We start from the raw sequence: 17,775 nt of genomic DNA on the forward strand, positions 1-17,775 counted from the left end.
TCCTAAATGGCTGTTGACAATGTCAATCAATCTCTTCCATGCCTTTTGTGTAGAATGTGTTCGGCTACATACATATTTGATCGGAAGCAGATCTTTGGTTTTATTCTACAACACTAATTTTTCTATAAAAGTTTGAATTTTGAGTCTTTAAACAAGAGAGACAAACGTGTAATTGTTGAGATCTGTGTGCAGTGACGAGTAATACAGCTACAGGTTTTTTTAGAACGTAACTTCCTAAAAAAATGAGGAACCACTTTAGCTCAATTAAACTAAACCTTACTGGAAAAAAAAATAAACTGCATTCAATGCTTCTCTGTTTAAATCCATGAAAAAGACTTTGCACTCCTCTCGAAAAAGCAGTACATCAAGCGCACTTTCAAATTTCACCAGTTAAAACTTGGCCAACTAGTTTTGCTATGTCCTTTACTTCCCCCTGTGTTCTACTTGGCCTATCACTGTCTAAACTGCTCTAATCTCAGTTTAATAGTGTCTGATAAATTTTCCAAAGCGAGAAAACGGTTATGTCTGTGGGCTTATGTGAGAGCAACTAACATTTGAATTTTTATTGTAAACTTTTTACATTTTAATAAAATATTTAGCATAATACATGCCGAATATAAAGGTAGTCTGTTTTAAGTCTTTTTTTATAGCAGACTGTATGTTTTTGTCCTAATTAAGTCTCCTTGATGTCATTCTTGGTCTCTTGCAGATTTCTGGAGCCACCTTAGGGAGCATTGTTTTGAGCATAAAGGTGATCACATGCCATGCTCGCTCCAAAGGGTCGTGCCCTGTAGTGAAAGAGCTGCCCTTCTTTCCAGAGGCCTGCTCCTTAAATACGTGCACCACCAGCACCAGACTCAGCTTCTCCTTTGACCAGATCCAAGAGCTCACTTCCACCACATGGGATGTGGAATGTTCTGTTGAAATTTGCCATCTTGAGGTAAGAATTTATCTTTTGTCACCTAACAAAAAAAGGTACATTTTTGGTGAGTTTACAAGGTTTTTAGTGTTTCAGCACAAAAGGTCCCGTAAACAATGATGAAGTTAATGTTTCTTTTATCTACTATATATTTAAAACTAACAAGGTTTAGGTAACTTATAAGTGTGACCTCAAAGTGCAGGCCCTCGGCTGTAAATCGAGGTCATTTACATCTAAATTGCAGGCAGGGTTTGCAGATTGCAGCAATGCATAAGAACAACCTTTCAGGACTAAAAGTGGGATTCTTACTACATACTACAAATATAAAGTCAATTCTTTGCTGCACCATTTTGAGAAGAGTTCTTCTCAGTTATGTCTGCCTGGAGTCTGACGCTGACTTGTATCACAGTCGAGCAGGTTTCATCCTCAGCGTTGCTATGCCAGGTCTTTGTTGCAGCTGTTGTCAGCCCTTTGAGTCGTTTTGCTCCTGGTTTCGTCTTCAGAAAGAGGAGAAAACAGCTTGATCATGTTGAGATCAGGTAACCGACTTGACTACAGCAGGATGTTGCACATGTCTGCTTTGAAAACGCTACTGAATTGTTTCCCCAGTAGCATTTCAGCTGGTTTCTATTTGTGTTTGCAAAGCCATTATCCAATCAACTGTGCAGCATGCGTCTGAATCTAAGCAGACACAGTGCCCGTATACACTTCACAATGATTTTGTCTTATGTGCCATCATCAGTAAATACCAGCCTCTCTGTGCTACTGGCAGCCATACATATTTCATAGGTGATTCTGTTCAGATCATGAGGAACGATGAGTCTTGTCCATGCGCTTTTCTTGCTGGTATTTTACATCCTTTCCATCTAATATGAGGTTTAAGGCATTCTAAGAATATTGTGTCCATTTTTTCCCTACTTTTAAAGCGTATGACAGATTTGCTGCATGTGGTGAACCCTCTGCAATTCATCTTGCGAAGTCTTCTATTTATGGCAAACCTGCATAGTAATATGTCTACTTCCTGGAAAGTGCGCTGCTCTCGGCTGGACGCTCTTCTTGGGGTTTTTTCTTCATAATGGAAAGGATCCTGTGATCATCCATCCCTGCTGCCTCCTGTCCAGACCTTTTTATGTTGCTAAGCGCACCAGTGTGTTCTTCTTCCCTCGCACTGAACAGACTACTGATTTGGGCACTCTAATGATAGCACTGTCTCTGAGGGATTGGCTTTGTTTTGATGCTTGAAGATGGCGCGTTTTGCTTGCACTGAGAATTCTGTTGACAGCATGTTTTGAGTTCACAACACCAGCTTTTATACTCAAATGCAAAACTTTGAATAAACTCCAGCCTCTTTATGTGCATAATTGATGAAGAGATTTTTTTTCCTGTAAAAGTTGCCCACACTGGCCCATTAAAGACCCACTCCAATAAAAAAATGTGTTTTTTAGTGTTTTTAGCTAAATTATGTATTATTTTTCTGATGATGGAAAATTAGGCCTAAATTAGCATTTCTCGGTAGTTCTTAATTCAAATTATTTAACTCCAGCCACTCTGCAGAAACTATGTCCTAGATAACAATGGTTTTTCATGCTAATTTTGGCTAAAAGCAACATAATCATAATTAATAGAACACTGCTTTAAAATAGATCAAAAGATGATCGGAGTGGGTCTTTAAGCATCATTTTGAAGTTTTTTTTTTTATCTCAAATACAAAAAAAAAAGCTCTGAGTCAGTGTGGTTGTGAAAACCTTATTCCTTTTTTTTACAACTGGGTAAAACATAAAATTATTTATTGATTCAAAGAAACCTTTACCTAAAAGATCTAATGTTCATTTCTCAGAAAAGAAATACTTTCTTTATTGAGTTTAAAACTCTAGCATTGCAAAAGGTCTTTTTCTTATGAAGCAAAACTGATTCTAAAAAAAAAAGAAAAGATACTTATCATTGAGTTACAACTTTTAATGCAAGTTTTTCTTTTTTTCTCTCATTATTAATGAGGATATCCTGGAAGGCAGTTTAAAAGAGAAATTCTTCATGATGATGTCATGTGATTGTTTTTGCAGAGATGTGGACCTGGAGGAAGCGTGAGGAGGAGCCTGGAAGTGACACAGCCGTGTCTGCAACCACCAAGTGAGTTCAGTTTGAACTCCAAAATAAAACAAATTTTAATTTGAAAAATGAGCTTAAATGGCAAACATGTACATTGCATCAACAGACAGATCTATAAATATATTCCTTGAACTCAGAGACAAATGATTAATAAAAAAAATAATAATCTGAAATTACATTCTATGCCTTCAGGACTTAATCAGTGTGTTGGTGTTGAGCCAAACAGTTGAGCTGTAATTTTCTCCTTGTTGCTTACAGCGTGAACCAATATGCCACACCGCTGGTTGCCATAGCAGTGAAATCAACACGCAGCCAGAGCTAGCGAGAAGTTGTAGGGCAGGGCCCCGTCCTTTAGGAAGGTCTGCGGACTGACCTTGTGGCCACAATCAGACATAATGGCCCGCGAGGGGAAGGAGCTGATGGGGGAGTGAAGTCCTTTGTGTTTCCAGGAGGTCTGACTGCACCGCTGTCCAAACACAGACTCTAGAGGGCTTTGTGCTATTGTGAGCTTAATCAAGATGTTTGGCTGAAAAATAAAGGAAAAGATGTCTTTCTAAAAAGAAATAATAATTTCCGCGTATAGGATTCTAATGAGGAAAATGACACAAGGAGGAGAAAATGTACAAATGAGACACACAACTGACAATGGATGTTTTTGTGACATAACCTTTTAGATTTTTTTTTTAATGGAAAACAGCGTTGAATACAAAAATAGATCACTGGTTTGTCATGCCTATTTACAGGCCTCCATTGATTTTCCACTAAAAAAGATACAAAGGTTACTATATATAAACAGAACCAGCAGACTAACATTTTTTCTTTTGGATGCAAGCCTTTATGGGGCAGGACTGAGTGCTCCATTCAGCAATCCTTCCTGTTTGGGAGTTTTCATGCAGAGGGCAGGGAGTCACAGCACAGGCCTGGTGTCTCTCCTCCTCTCCACCTGGACGGGAGCTTCTGCTTCCTGCTCCTGTTTGTTCAGCTTTGCTGTCAAAGCCTCCCTTATACAAACTAACACAGCTACCGACTGCAGAAAACAAGTCTCTGGAGAAAGCCTGCTTGAGCTTGTTGTGATGTTTTTGTCCCATGCAGGGTCAAAGAATGTTCCCTGTTGTTAGATCAGCAAGCGACAGGGTTGATGTCTGGCATGCAGGCAGCACAAATACCCACAAGATGTCACTGTTTCAGTGCTCTGCTTTGTTTATTTCAGGTGATATGTTGCATTTATTCATTATATATCAACATTGCTGCATTTTTTAAAACCTTTTTAATTCAATATTTATATTCCATAAACAAAAACTGACATTTTGAGCTACGTAGAATACTCGTACGATTCGCATTTTTGCAGCACAAACTCTACTTTCCAAAGTCATTAGTCAAAGTTACTTAATGTATGCAGTAATGGCCAAACTTCTCCTGAACAAAGAATGTTTTCTGTCCGCGATGTCCTCTACTTCATATCCCCTAAGGGACGGGGCCCAGATTCCATGAATCATGAAAACAGTATGTAGTGTTAGCTTGTGCTGGCTGGAGGGAACACAGGCAGGTGCGAGAAAACAAACGGAGCGGCGCCGATTATTTATTTTACGAATCTTCAGATGTTGGCCGTTTGCAGAAGAAGGAGGCAAGGGAGAGCATGTGTTTGCACACTGATCTAAAAACACATGCGTGCACACACGGACACTGTTTGGTGAGGATCTGTGACAGCTTACAAGCTTTTTTTTATTATTTTTATTTGCTTTTTTTTTTTTTTGTCTTCTTTTTCTTTTTAGTACGAAGATGTTTTGGAGCCTGGCGGAGTCGCACAGTCTTCCCACTAAAATCCGAGACAGATTGACATTTGAATCTGCTGGGTCAAATTTAGTACTTTCTTTATGTGAAAACCTGCTAAAAATATGGTGGAAAAAAACTTTCAGCAATTTCACCTCAAACAAGAGAGCAATAGATAAATTGCTCATTGTTAGACACAGATGTCACCAAAGTTAATTGTGACATCTGGGTGAGTGGAAACTATCAATGATCTAATGTGCAGCTTTTTTCCCCCTCCACATTCTATCTGTGTCAAGGTAATTTATTAGCACGAAACAGTCTGCAGTGCCCTCACCAGACCGGGACAATCTGCTTGCCCTGCAGTACTTCATGTCAGGAGGCTGCACAAGTTTTAGAGTCTAATTTACTTTTTCTTTGTGTCTGGAGCTTGCTGAGCGGAGGCGCAGACATTTTTGCCAAAAAAAATAAATAAATAAAAAACAGGAGAAGAGAGTGCATGACAGAAGGGATTTTCCATTAGTGCAAATGGTGTTTGGAATCCTACATGAAGATGCAATCAGAACACACTGATTGCAAAAGCCCAGGTTATTTTGATCATCTGGTTAAAGGGATATATAAGATGACCTGACCTCTGCACCCGCTGCTCATAGAGGCTTTTAACATTTTTTTACTGTGACGCTTGAGGGAAAATTGTAATCATTGGAGTATGTGACAGAGCTGTTTTTGTTGCAGCCAATATGAAGTTTAATCCAGAAATGAAGTGATAAATTGTCAATTCAATTGATTAATTCTGGGGGGCAGGTGATTAAAACAGTCATCTTTTATCATGCTTCGTCTTGCATTAATTAGTCTTTCTTAAAAAAAAGTAGAACTGTTATTAATCATTCTCACAAAGGAGGTCTTGAGGGTAAAAAGTAAAAAAAAAGTAATAATAAAATGTAAACTTTTTGTCACTTCTTGTTGTCTTCAACTTAGAAAAAAGACATTGCTGGAACTCATTGTATTTAATAGTTTCCTTCACCCAGATAACTGAAAATCCATAAAAATGTTTTTAACTTGCAAAGAGATTTAATTTCTGATCATTTCTTTTAATAAAGGCAGTGTCACACAGCCACTATGCACATTTTGTGCATACTGCATGAATGATAAATTGGTCATATGGGAATATACGTGGAATACTCAGAAAGTTGTGGTCTTCGCGTGAAATTTTCACTTATGCATCAAGAATGCCTTATATGTGATGTAAAAGTTATACATTGGTGGTACGTGCATGAAAAGTCCGTGACATACGTGGGCATACATGGAACGGTCATGGAAAGCCACAAATTTGCATATGCATCTTGTAAAAGTCATGCACAATTGTGTAAGATTTACGTAATAATTGTGTATAAGCTACGTAAAAAACGCGTAAACTGCGTAATTCTCAATCGATCAAAAATTGTGAACAAACTCAATTCAAGTGAAGACCCATCGGCTGAAACCCTGGAGGGACATCTTTGCACATTGACGAATGACACTTCTGAATTATGTATATCACGCATGTATCACAAAAGAGCAACATTTCTGGCATGGAGAATGCTCAGAATGTGGCCGAGTCACACGGCTTTAAAGAGACTAGTATTTGCAGGAGCAGACTTTCTTCTAGAGCCATTGCTAATATAAGAAATCATAAAAAACGGAAAGTTCTGGTCAGCTTTGTCTTGTGCTCACTGCTGTTTAAATTAAGCTTGTATACATTATTCTTTGGTGTTCTTGTTTCAGCCCAACCATGCATTGACTTTGGCTTATCTGGTGTTCTTGGCATTGCTTTTGGAGGGTTCCTAATTGGAGTATTACTTATCGGAGCTCTGTGGATTATCAAAATTAAAACAGGTAAGTGTTTTCATAAAGTTTTACTAGGACATCAAAGTGGAAATGTTATTGTATGGATTAAAGACCGTCTTATTGTGCTCAACCCAAGGGTATCCAACTGGACTGGACTCCACTGCAGCCAGCATTCCTGGTGAGAAAGTTGTGCTCCGTTCCTTGTTGACATTGTTCTCTTCAGGTTCTCATTGGCTTGTGTTGTTGGTATTTTTTTTTCTTCAGTATGCCCCTGCTCAAGAGTAAAGCGGCAGCCTGTATCCACCAACCCATGCCCCTCTGAAAACAGCAGTGCCAATGCAAGCATTGGAAGCACCAAAAGCACACCGACCAGTAGCATGGCATAAGTATGTTCCACCATCAAAGACATTTAATTGGTTTAACCTTCTTTTTTTTTAACATTTCCAAATTTCTGCCACATTATAATCTCATTAAAAAAATGTGTTGGAAAAAATGGGTGCTACCTAGAAGTTTAGTAGTTGTGGGAATTGAAAGGTGGATTACAAACCAAAGATCTAATGTCCTGTGGATTACATTTGGAGTCTCTCTGTGAGGCAAAACTTCTAGACGGGAAGTTAGAAGGGCCAAGAAAGGAAAAACAAAAAAGAAAAGAAATAATCTGGCTCTGAGCAACAGGAAAAACAAACCATATCCCCCAAGAGCTAACAGGAAATTCAGCGCATTCCTTTCAATGAATTGTGGTTGCGTGATGGCAGCACAATAATAGCACAACAGGAGACAAACTGGTCAAAAGACAGACAAAGATGAAGTGCTGTAGCCATGTCGGTCCCCCCCCCCCCCCCAAAAAAAAAACAAAAAAAAAAAACAAAACAAAAGGATTCGTCCAAAAAACGCACAGACACTTAAAGATTTACATGTTTGGATGTCAAAAACAAAATGCTCACTTCCAGGAATATTTTTTAAAATTGGATTTTAAGGGAACATGTTTCACAGCTACCTCTTATTTTATAAAAGTAAAAAAAAAACTTATGAAAAGATTTATCTGTTGAATTTATTATATTTTTTGCCTTTTTATTAATTTTGCAAATTTGTATGTTAAAAGTTAACCCTCAAATGACCCTGTGGGTCATTCACAAACTTTCCATGCTTTCCAGTGGGTGTATCAATGCTGACTAGCACTTCCTTTGTTTTATGTGTTTATTTGAAGTTACAGACTGGTCTAGCCTATTTATTTATATAAATATATATTAAAAACACTGTAAAAAAGTATTTTTTGAAAGTAATTGAACAACATTTCCCAGTTAAAATGTTGTTTCTTCACAAAAAATACATATATACTGTTTATCTATTTGTTTTTTTTTCTTGTGTGCACTACTTTTTTGTGCCTGGAAGGATTCTAATATCAAACTGAACACACTACTTTTGTTCTTTATAAAAGCAAAGAAGCACCATTGATACAAAGAGGTCAACTGAGTGGAAATTCCCCCCAATATAGGCGTTTTGATAACATTTCTCTCACCAGAAATGATAGGGAGTCCATTACAATCATCACTCCTAAATTTAGCATAACTGATAAAGACAATAATTTGAACATTTTAATTACTTTTATCATTACCCTTTAAACCTGCAGTCATGCTTTTATGTTCAGGACATGGACATAGACTGTAATCTATTATGCTTTATGATATTTGGTGTCCTATTATCCATAGTGTGTTAAGACCCGGGTGCTGCAGTCTATTTTGTAATTAGAGATGAGTGGAAGGAAGAATGACTTTATCCATAGTCAGAGCATTAGCACTACATGAAGTGAACTAAAGAAATCCCTCTTGGCTCTTGTCTGAGTATACAATAGGGTGAAGGATTACAAACTCAATCTGAGTAAAAGATCCACAGAATATGACAAATATTAACTAAATTTAAAGAATCTTCATCAAAAACTTTACGGTTAGAAGTCAGTTAAACTCTGCTTTGTTTTTTGGTGTTTTAACATGTACTTGTGGCATTTTTCTAATTATGGAGGATATATTTTAAGAAAATGAAGTTCAAATTTGCATTTCTAAGTAAGCGCTCTGCAGAAACTATTTCAGAGGAAATGACTTAAAAAACGGCATTATCATAATTAAAAGACCACTGGGAACACTTTAACATAGATCAAAAGATTTGAGAGTTTAAAGCTTATATTTGATTTATAATGACTCTGGTAACAGCCTTTATTCACTCCGTCTTATAGAATTGTCTATATTCTACTGAAATAAAAAAAAACTGTTCTCCAGACTCCTGCACTATGTCTGTAGCTCACGTCCAAGATGAAATTCCTTAGTGTTCACACAAGTAATCATCATATTTTTCTATTCAAATTTCTTTCTAACTTTATCTGTTTGAGTCAGCTTTGCATACATCTTAACTGGACACAAATGGAAATCTGTGATAATGGTCAAATATCCAATATAACATGAATTGCTTCAAAGCACAGTTCAAAAACCTTTTTTCATAACTGTTCAAATTGGATTACTATTTAGAACGTATGTTTAAATATCATCTTGATTTTTTTAAATGTTAGGTTAGTAACACATGTAACCTTTGTATAGTTGTTTGATAGTTTCATAGCTGCTTGATAGGAAATATGAGGAAGGCTTTAGCTGAAGAATGACGGTTGATCCGTGAAACTGTTTATGTTAGTGTACAAATGTTGTTGTTTTTTTCTTTTATTTTGAAATTCATACAACTATTTCATAAAATATAATTGTCCATACAGAAGAGGTTTAGGGAAAATCACAATAAAGAATTATCAGGAATAAAAGTTTTCTCACAGTGTGACAGACTGGCAGCCTGTCCAGGGTGTACCCTGCCTTCACCCAACTGTAGCTGGGATAGGCTCCAGCAACACCCTGACCCTGAAAGACGTAGAGCAGATTTGGAAAATAGATGGAGGGACGGATAGAAAAATATTCTGTTTTTGTCAAAATGTATTACTCAAGTAAAAAAAAAAAAATGTACACCTGGTTATATAATTTAGAATTGTCTAGGTAAAAGCCAGACATGATGCATGCTGCGTTCAATTTGTGAAGGATATTTGATTTTTTTATATTAAAATAAAAAAGCTAAAATATTAATTTTATCTTTTTAATATAAATCATAAGGTTTTGACTCAATAATCAGGACTTTTTTTTCCTGAGAATTTTTTCAAAGAGACAATTATGTACATTGAAGAATTCTGAAAAAGAGAACTGTTGTTTTTAAACAATTCTGATTTTCTTCCTAACCTTAACTTTACAGCTGCAGCTTTTTTCCTCCACCAGAACTCCAATTTTAATGTCTAAACTTTGAAATTTTGATACAATTTTGAAATAGCCCACATTTGTATTTATTTCCTTTTAACCCACTTCTGTATGTCACCTACTTTGAAAAATTTGACATAAAAAAATCTGTAAATCTGATGCCAAATACATGTGCATCATTCTTCTAATACATAGTTTTTGATTTTTTTTTCAAAGGACTAATTTATTTTGCATACTATACAATTTGATGCATTTTTCAATAAACTCAAAACGTTTTTTTTTTTCCCCCCAGTAATCTCAGAAAAAAAAGAGGGCCAGTACAAATTGTCACTTGAGTAATTGTGCAATATGATGATATTAACATGTATGTAATGTTGATATGTCCTTTCTACCATGTACCGTTGTTTGTTTGCCCTTGTAAGTTTTGTATATCATTATCTTAAAGCATAATCCGGTATGGTCTCTGTTGTATTTTTAAAAACTGGGACAATTTTTAATCAAAGCACAAGATTTGTGTTGTAGCTTATCTTTTGTTTTTTGGGTCGTATGTATGTATTCTTAGAGCAAAGATCCACTGTCATCACAGACTTAAAAAAAAAAAAATCATTATCTGTCTTTTGGCTGTTTGACTGTGCTGCAGTCAAAAATGAAGCATATGTTTGCAGCCGCACATCCTGACATTGTGTGGAGCTCATCTTCAGTGGATGTGATGGGGAATTCCATTTGTGATGTTGATGATTCCAGGATGTCTCACCCTGAACTCGCAACCCCAGACTTTTTATCAACAGACACCCAACTTTAAAATTCTGATAAACCGCAGTGATAACTTATTTCTTTGTCCTCAAATACAAACACATTTTTATAGTAGGCGGACGTTGGGTGTTAAATCTTTCTGAAACCATGCAGGCTGTCAGTTTTTTTCACTGCTTAACCTTACAGGTTTGAGTGCAGTTATTTTTTTTTCGCTATAGTGAGCGACTCTTACCCATTTAAAATAAGATTCATTTGTCAAGACAGAACTCAAGTGATGCTTTGTTTTTCTTTTTTTTTTTAAATCCTTAAGTCTTTTTAATAAAGTAAATTTGACAGACATTATTCCTGTTTTCCGGTGTATTTCCTTTGCCCTGATGGCATTTTAGAGGCTGCACTTTGCTCCAAAATGCACTGAGTGGCCAATAGCCAACTGTTTTGCATATTTTCCACTGAATCTTTGGAGACAGACAGACGCAGGCAGACAGAGTTTGAGATATCTTTACAGCTTTATTCAGAATAAAGGAAAAGTGGTGGAAAAGGAGTATCAAGGCGTTATTTTTTTTTTCCAGGTCTACACGGATCAGTGAAAAAGACAAAGTTACTTCACTCCAAATGTTTGGAATAACAGGGAAATTCTCAACTCATACTTTCAATTGGATCCTTACTTTACATAAACTCTAGCCTTTGCTGCACATCCACAATCAAACAGATGGATAGTCTTTATATTGCAAAGAAAACCACACACAAGGCCAGATATGGGCATGGGTAAGGGGGGGGTTACCCACTTGATTGCAATATCTGCCCCTCTAAATGTGATGGCCTGCAAAAATTCACAGTTAACTAAAGAAATAGAAAACAAAAAAAAAATAAAGTAAGAGACAAAAAAGCATAAGGATGGACAGACAAATAAGACAAAAAAAATAGATAAAAAAGGTTATTATTGTCCCAAACCCGGTAAATGTGGGGAATAATGTCGGGAAAAGCATTGAATATACAACTTACAAGACAATTAGATCTAAGGAGTGTGTGTATATATATATATATATATATATATATATACATGGATAGATGAACTGATATGTTAATAGCATAGTTTTCCATGCATTTTCGGGACTTGGAGGGGTATGATACCCCCAAAGTCTCAGCATATCCAGACTTGCCCCTCTGATATTCTATCTGCACCTCATACTGGAGCTGGCTAAATCCAGGCCTGACCAGTCAGCAAAAAAATAAAAAATAAAAAAAGTAATGGCTTGTTTGACTAAACCCCATGGAAAAGTGAAGCATGGCTAGAATGAACTACAGGGAGCACAAGAGCCAGTCAATCATACTTGAGTATCTTGGAATAATTGAAGCATTTGAGTCATGACTGTCAAGGTTTTTCCCCTTTTAAAGATGGGTGATGGCAAAATATTGTTCCGTTTGTAGATTTTCATACATAAACTGTAACAGAGATTCAGAGTGAAAGAGCATTTTGCCTTTATTTTCTGTAATCTAAACTAAATAGATCCAGGTTTATTATCAAAGTGAGTTAGAAGCAAAGCTTGGCTCGTGACTTTTAGCTCTATCTTGTTGTTCCCCTTTCTGCATATCCTTTCAGGGGTCGCCACTGATTTTCCACAGGTAGTTTGGCAGAGATTTTCACGCGGGATCCCCTTCTTGACAAAACACTGTATTTTTAAAATTTGTAAATTCATTTTCAAAAAAGTGTAACTTGGCCTGAAACAATTCTCCAATCAGAACATTTTTTATTGGTCTTCTTTCCTGAAAATGTCAAGTCATTTTTCCTGCAAATTCACTTGCGTCTAACATAACTTGGGCCAGGACACCAAATGCCAGCAGACAGCTCCCATTTTTTAGACGTTCGGTAGAATAGATGCTTTCTACAGAACATATTGAGAGTATTGTGTTTTCATGATTCTGTATCCATTCTTGTGTGCAAAACTATACCTTGTGAAAGGTGTTTGCTGGGTTTGTAGTGTAAACCAGACCTGGAAAAGCCAGTTGTCACAACTCTTTTTGCCAAAGTGTGTGTTGGAGTTCTACCTGGTGGCATTAGGATGTCTTTGTGATTATCTGTTAAAAAATATGCATGTTCAAAGGCTGTAAATTTTGTAGGTAGAGCCTGAAAATAGTCTTAAAAACCTGCTTAGCGATGCGTAATGTGAGAGTTTTGACTAAAGAAGCCCGAAATGCTCACAAACGCACAAATTATGGGTAAGTCATGTGTTATTCATTAATTAATTTATTTTTAAAACAAAATGTATGAAAAACACAGCCGTGTCTGATAATAGAAGAAAAAATGTCAAAAATGTACACATTTTCTTAGGAGCCAAATCCAAACTCATACTAAATTTATGCTATGGCTTTTTTTGTAAATTTTTAAAACATTTTTAATAAAGAGAAAAACTTAAAAAAAAGTTTTGAATGCAAAATAATAATTTATATTAAAAAAAACAAACCCTGGTGCAACAAGCTAAAATTAAAGGTGCAGTTTTCGGGATAGTGACATCTAGAGGTTAAATAGTAAATTACAGTCAAGTACTTTTAGTTGTGCTATTGACAAAAGATTTAAATAATTCTGATTTGACTCATGCAGTAAAAAGGTTATTGTCACAAGTAGGTCTTTGTTTTACTGCTTGACATTTTAGCTTTGCTTTTAATTGCTTTTTCCTAATGGATTTCCAATGGCCACTAGATGGTGCAACATTTGAACTGAGTTTGAATTGCTTATGAAATAGGAATATAAGAAGAGAACTTTGCTTGCAAAACTCAAAGCAAGTAAAAGCAATATAAGTAGTGAAAGCCGCGAATGCCAAATGTTGATCTTGATCCAGTGTAAATGTTTACATTTCACATTATTGCGTACCTGTGTTTTCTGTTCTTTTAATCGGGTTAACAAATCCATGACTCACACTGACATGAAGCCGATAAAGCCTTGAGGGCATGTTGAATTCAGGAAGCTTCATCTGAGCAGAACAGAGGTTACTCGGCGAAAGCAGTCTCTCCCTCAGACTTTCACACCCCGAGGTGCTGCTGTGCAGCACACAAGGTTGTTTACACTTTTCCAAGGCTGTGCTGCTCAGGCTCTGCTTCTGTCTTCTCCCCCTCTCCCCCCCACTCAGACATTCACTTTCCCGCGAGCATCCACACACACACATGCCCACACCTCCCTGACTATCCACAGTCTGGTCATGGGTAATCCTCTAACTTACACGCAGTGAAGTGTGCCCGAAGCAAATCCCATTCCTTCCAAACCCAGACACGAATGTTTGTTTAAAACTCCGCAGAGACAACACACCACAGCAGTTTTTTCTCTTTAACTTGTAAGTGTTTTTTTTTTTTTTTTGCCTTACACGCCCTTTCACATGCAAATAACAGAAACCATGAAATGTCACTCGAGTCATAGCGGTTTCAGTTGGAAACAGGATCAGCTCTTAATGTTTCATTACAAATCATTGTATTTCCATAGTTTGAACTACAAACGCAAATATAGACATATTTTGCCCTCATATCAAGCAAATCAAAATCTGCAAAAATATGTAAATAATTTGGTTATTTTTTTAAATTCTAGTTTGTAGGACTGTCAAATGCATAATTAAACCTTGGAAGACGAGCTGACAGCAAGTCTGGAATAATTAGTCAGATAAAAGCTTATTGCAATTTAATTAAACACAAGCACTATGTATTTTGAAAATAGAAAGTAAAAGTCTTTCCACTGATAAGGAGCTATGACAAAATAAATGGATTGGGACTAAAATGCTGTGCGGCGTTCAGAAAATATACCCTTTGGAGTGACTGACAGCAAAAAAAGGCTTTGGTTTGAAAGAGATAGAATGAAAAGAACAGGCTTGTCTAATTCAGATTTCACCTGTTCCAGAGTGAAATAAGGTTACAAAAGAGCTCTATATGGAGTAATTGGAGACTATGCAAGCGTAAAACCAAAGATTTGGTATAGAATTGCTTATTTGTCTAAAACTGCAAACTATCACTGCAAAAATTGAATTTTAAGAAAGTACAAATAGTCTTGTTTCAAGAAAAAAATCTTATTTTCTTTTTCGCAAGAAAAAAAATCTTATCAAGTTTTTCAATGGCAAAATAATCTTAGTGACTGGAATTTTGTTCTTAAAATAATAAGACCATTATTCTTACCCCACCGACATTGATTTTTTGGCTTGTTTAAAGAAAATTGCCAATGGGGTAAGAATTTTTCACTCATTTCTAAAGAGCCACTTTTTTGCAGTGAAAAACCCTTATCAATGTTATAATTGATCCAAATGTACCACTATCATTGAACAATGTTGGCAAAATAAAAGCACATTTTTCCATAAAAAACATTTTGATTTTGTTAAGTATAATGAAAATGCTTTTTTTTAAGCTAAATGTGTACAGCACATTTTTCTTTCATTTTAAAATATTAATAATGTTTTTTCCTATTTTTATTTATTAAAGTTCTCTATCCCTGCACATTGCTTTACAACAGGAATAGTTGCATATGGAGCAAAAAATAGGAAGGTTGTCAGGGATGTGCCAACTCAATACTTCTTCAAATGAGATCCCTAGAGTTAATGCCTAGAGCAACGTACTGTCAAACTGCTGTGAAGGTGGGTTTGACAGAAATCCTCATGTGACAGTGCACAGATCTGCCTTTCATTAATGTGTGAAGATTTGGTGTTTGTTTTGTGTTTTTGCACCAATGCATGTACATATCAACGTCACTGTCACTTTCTGTTGTTTGGATGCACTTGATTGTGGCATCGGTAGGAAAGTGCAGTGTAAATAAAGTTGAAGTTGAAAATTGAGCTTAAGTGTATCGATTGGTTCAATATAGTGGCTTGACTTGAAATCGTTCAGCCACCTGCAACTTGCTGACACATTTCCCCAACGGTTTGTAAGGAGATGCCATTATCATTCAAATGAAGTTACATCTAACCTGCTCTGCTTTTATTTAGTTTTACAGCAAACTTGAAGACTTTTCTTTCTGCTTTCTTAAACCAAAAGCATGGTGAGCCTGCTCACTTGCCCCTAGACATTTGCTGAAAATACACTTTACACCTTTTTAACCATTTATTTCATATTTGATATGCATTTCTGAGACCCCTTATGTCATTAATATGATCTAAACTAAACCAATTTATATTACTTGGACCATGTTTTCGACCCTGTAGTTCGTCATCATTCCACTAGGGGCAGTAGAAGAACTTTTCCTGCTCGTTTAGAAATGTCTGCTTCTATGAAATCTCAGTAAGACTTTTGCCAAGAAAGTTTTGCTAATTTTCCAAACTTCATGGTGAGAATAACTCATTTGTTTTTACTGTTGACTTGAAAGGACTACTTGCTGTATTAAAACGATGCAAAATGTATTAATACTTTAAAGTCAAAGCATGTAAAAGATGTGTGGGTCAAACTTAAGATGGTGGGTAATTTTTTCTGAAAACTTATGTTGATACTTTTGCACCTTAAACCAACATTATTATAAAAAAAAAACTTAACAAATCTCCCAACGTATATTGAAACTGTCTGTAGCTCACAAAAAAGGATAATATTAATGTTTTTGTTATTTTCATTAAAAATATTTTCTGTCAATTTTTCGATGTAGTGGGCTTTACAGAGTTATTATATATATATATATATATATATATATATATATATATATATATATATATATATATATATATATATATATATATATATATATATATATATATATATTTACATCGTTGACAAAAATAAAGTGATGATGTACTGCCCTTCATCTTTTAATTATTTTGTCTGTTTGCTGCAGTGTCTTTGTGTTGGAAGTCAACTATTGGAGTAGCAGAAAGAGTATCGAGTCTTTTTTCTCCCCTCTTGCCCGATGATCCAGTTAATGTGTAATTGGCCACGGCTAAGTGCTGTGCAGGTATCGGGTTTTTGTTTCTCCTCCAGCTTGGACCCTTGCTTACTGTCACATCAGATTAGCGTTTTTTTCATTGTGTAACCTGCAACTTTAGCATCTAATGTGGACCCATTACAGAGCACTTTTCTTTAGCACATTCGGTGAAAATAAGCTGAGTTGGATAGGACGTTTAAGGTAACCAGCCAGGGGTTTTGTGCTTGTTATGTGTAGTTTACTAAAGTTTAAAGTCAAAAAAGGTTTTGTACCTAGTGACAAATAAATGGCATTTTGAAAATGTATTAATTGAATAAATATATTGTTGAATCGTACATTCAGTAAATGAAAAATTTAAAATATAGTTAAACATTCACTTCATGTATATGTAATAACTGTCAATGTCTTTAAGTTTTAAACTGTATACTCATAAAAAAGGTTAAAAGGGAAAAATTCTAAAATGCATATTAGCTCAAAAAAAGCTTTTTTTTTAAATCAGTTTGTAAATATATGATATGTATTTCAATGATACCCATTTAATGTAAAGTAGCCTCCTTGTATAATTTCATGGTGAATAGGTCTTAGGTTCAAGGCAGGAAAAATTCATTAAACATGAACTTTTGGAGTAAATGTATTATATGAATGGGATCAAATAAGGATCCTTTTAGTTTCTTGATGGTTTATTGCTTTTATCTGCCATAATTTGGCTATTTTTAGGTCAGCCATTAAAAAAAAACACACAAAAAAAAACAGTCTCACTTTTTAGAAATTTACACAGTGGGAGGGGTTCATTTCTGAATTCATGCCTTGCTCATTGCATCTTTTAGCAACCCCAAAAGAATACTATCTGTATGCCTCTGATACCCAGAACATTTTTTCAAGAGCAAAAAGGTGTGGGGCAGACCAGACCACGGTAGAATGACAAAACAGGAACTGTTTGCACCTGTAAAGCACTTCTTTACTCTGTGATACCTAATGCTCTTTTTATCTATTCATGCACACACCAATGTGGAGGGAGCTGCTGTGCCGCTTGACCTTACTCACTGGAGGCAGCTCAGGGTTCAGTCTTGTTCAAGGACACTTTAACAAATGACTTGAGGAGGTGGGAATTGAAACACCAACCTCACTGCTATAGGAGACCACTGCTCCATCAGGTGAGACTCATGGTAGGCAGTTTACTAGCAAAAATAAATTAGTCAAAGGACAAGGACTGCTGAGAAGTCAACCAATCCCCCTTTAATGTTATTTGTTTT

At 35.9% G+C, this 17,775-nt stretch overlaps 1 protein-coding gene across 1 annotated transcript in view; it reads left to right on the forward strand.

Annotated features, from left to right (window-relative positions):
- The window catches only part of LOC101171598, a 49,164-nt gene extending 41,675 nt beyond the window's left edge, over window positions 1–7,489 (forward strand). The window contains exons 10-14 of the mRNA XM_023961175.1: window positions 710–940; window positions 2,980–3,046; window positions 6,557–6,667; window positions 6,756–6,797; window positions 6,884–7,489. Coding sequence (XP_023816943.1) covers window positions 710–940; window positions 2,980–3,046; window positions 6,557–6,667; window positions 6,756–6,797; window positions 6,884–7,005 — 573 coding nt within the window. The 3' untranslated portion in view covers window positions 7,006–7,489. The remainder of the gene's footprint in view (window positions 1–709; window positions 941–2,979; window positions 3,047–6,556; window positions 6,668–6,755; window positions 6,798–6,883) is intronic.
- The last annotated feature ends 10,286 nt before the right edge of the window (window positions 7,490–17,775 follow it).

The sequence above is a fragment of the Oryzias latipes genome, chromosome 12 (assembly GCF_002234675.1).
Source record: "Oryzias latipes chromosome 12, ASM223467v1".
Taxonomy (NCBI): domain Eukaryota; kingdom Metazoa; phylum Chordata; class Actinopteri; order Beloniformes; family Adrianichthyidae; genus Oryzias; species Oryzias latipes.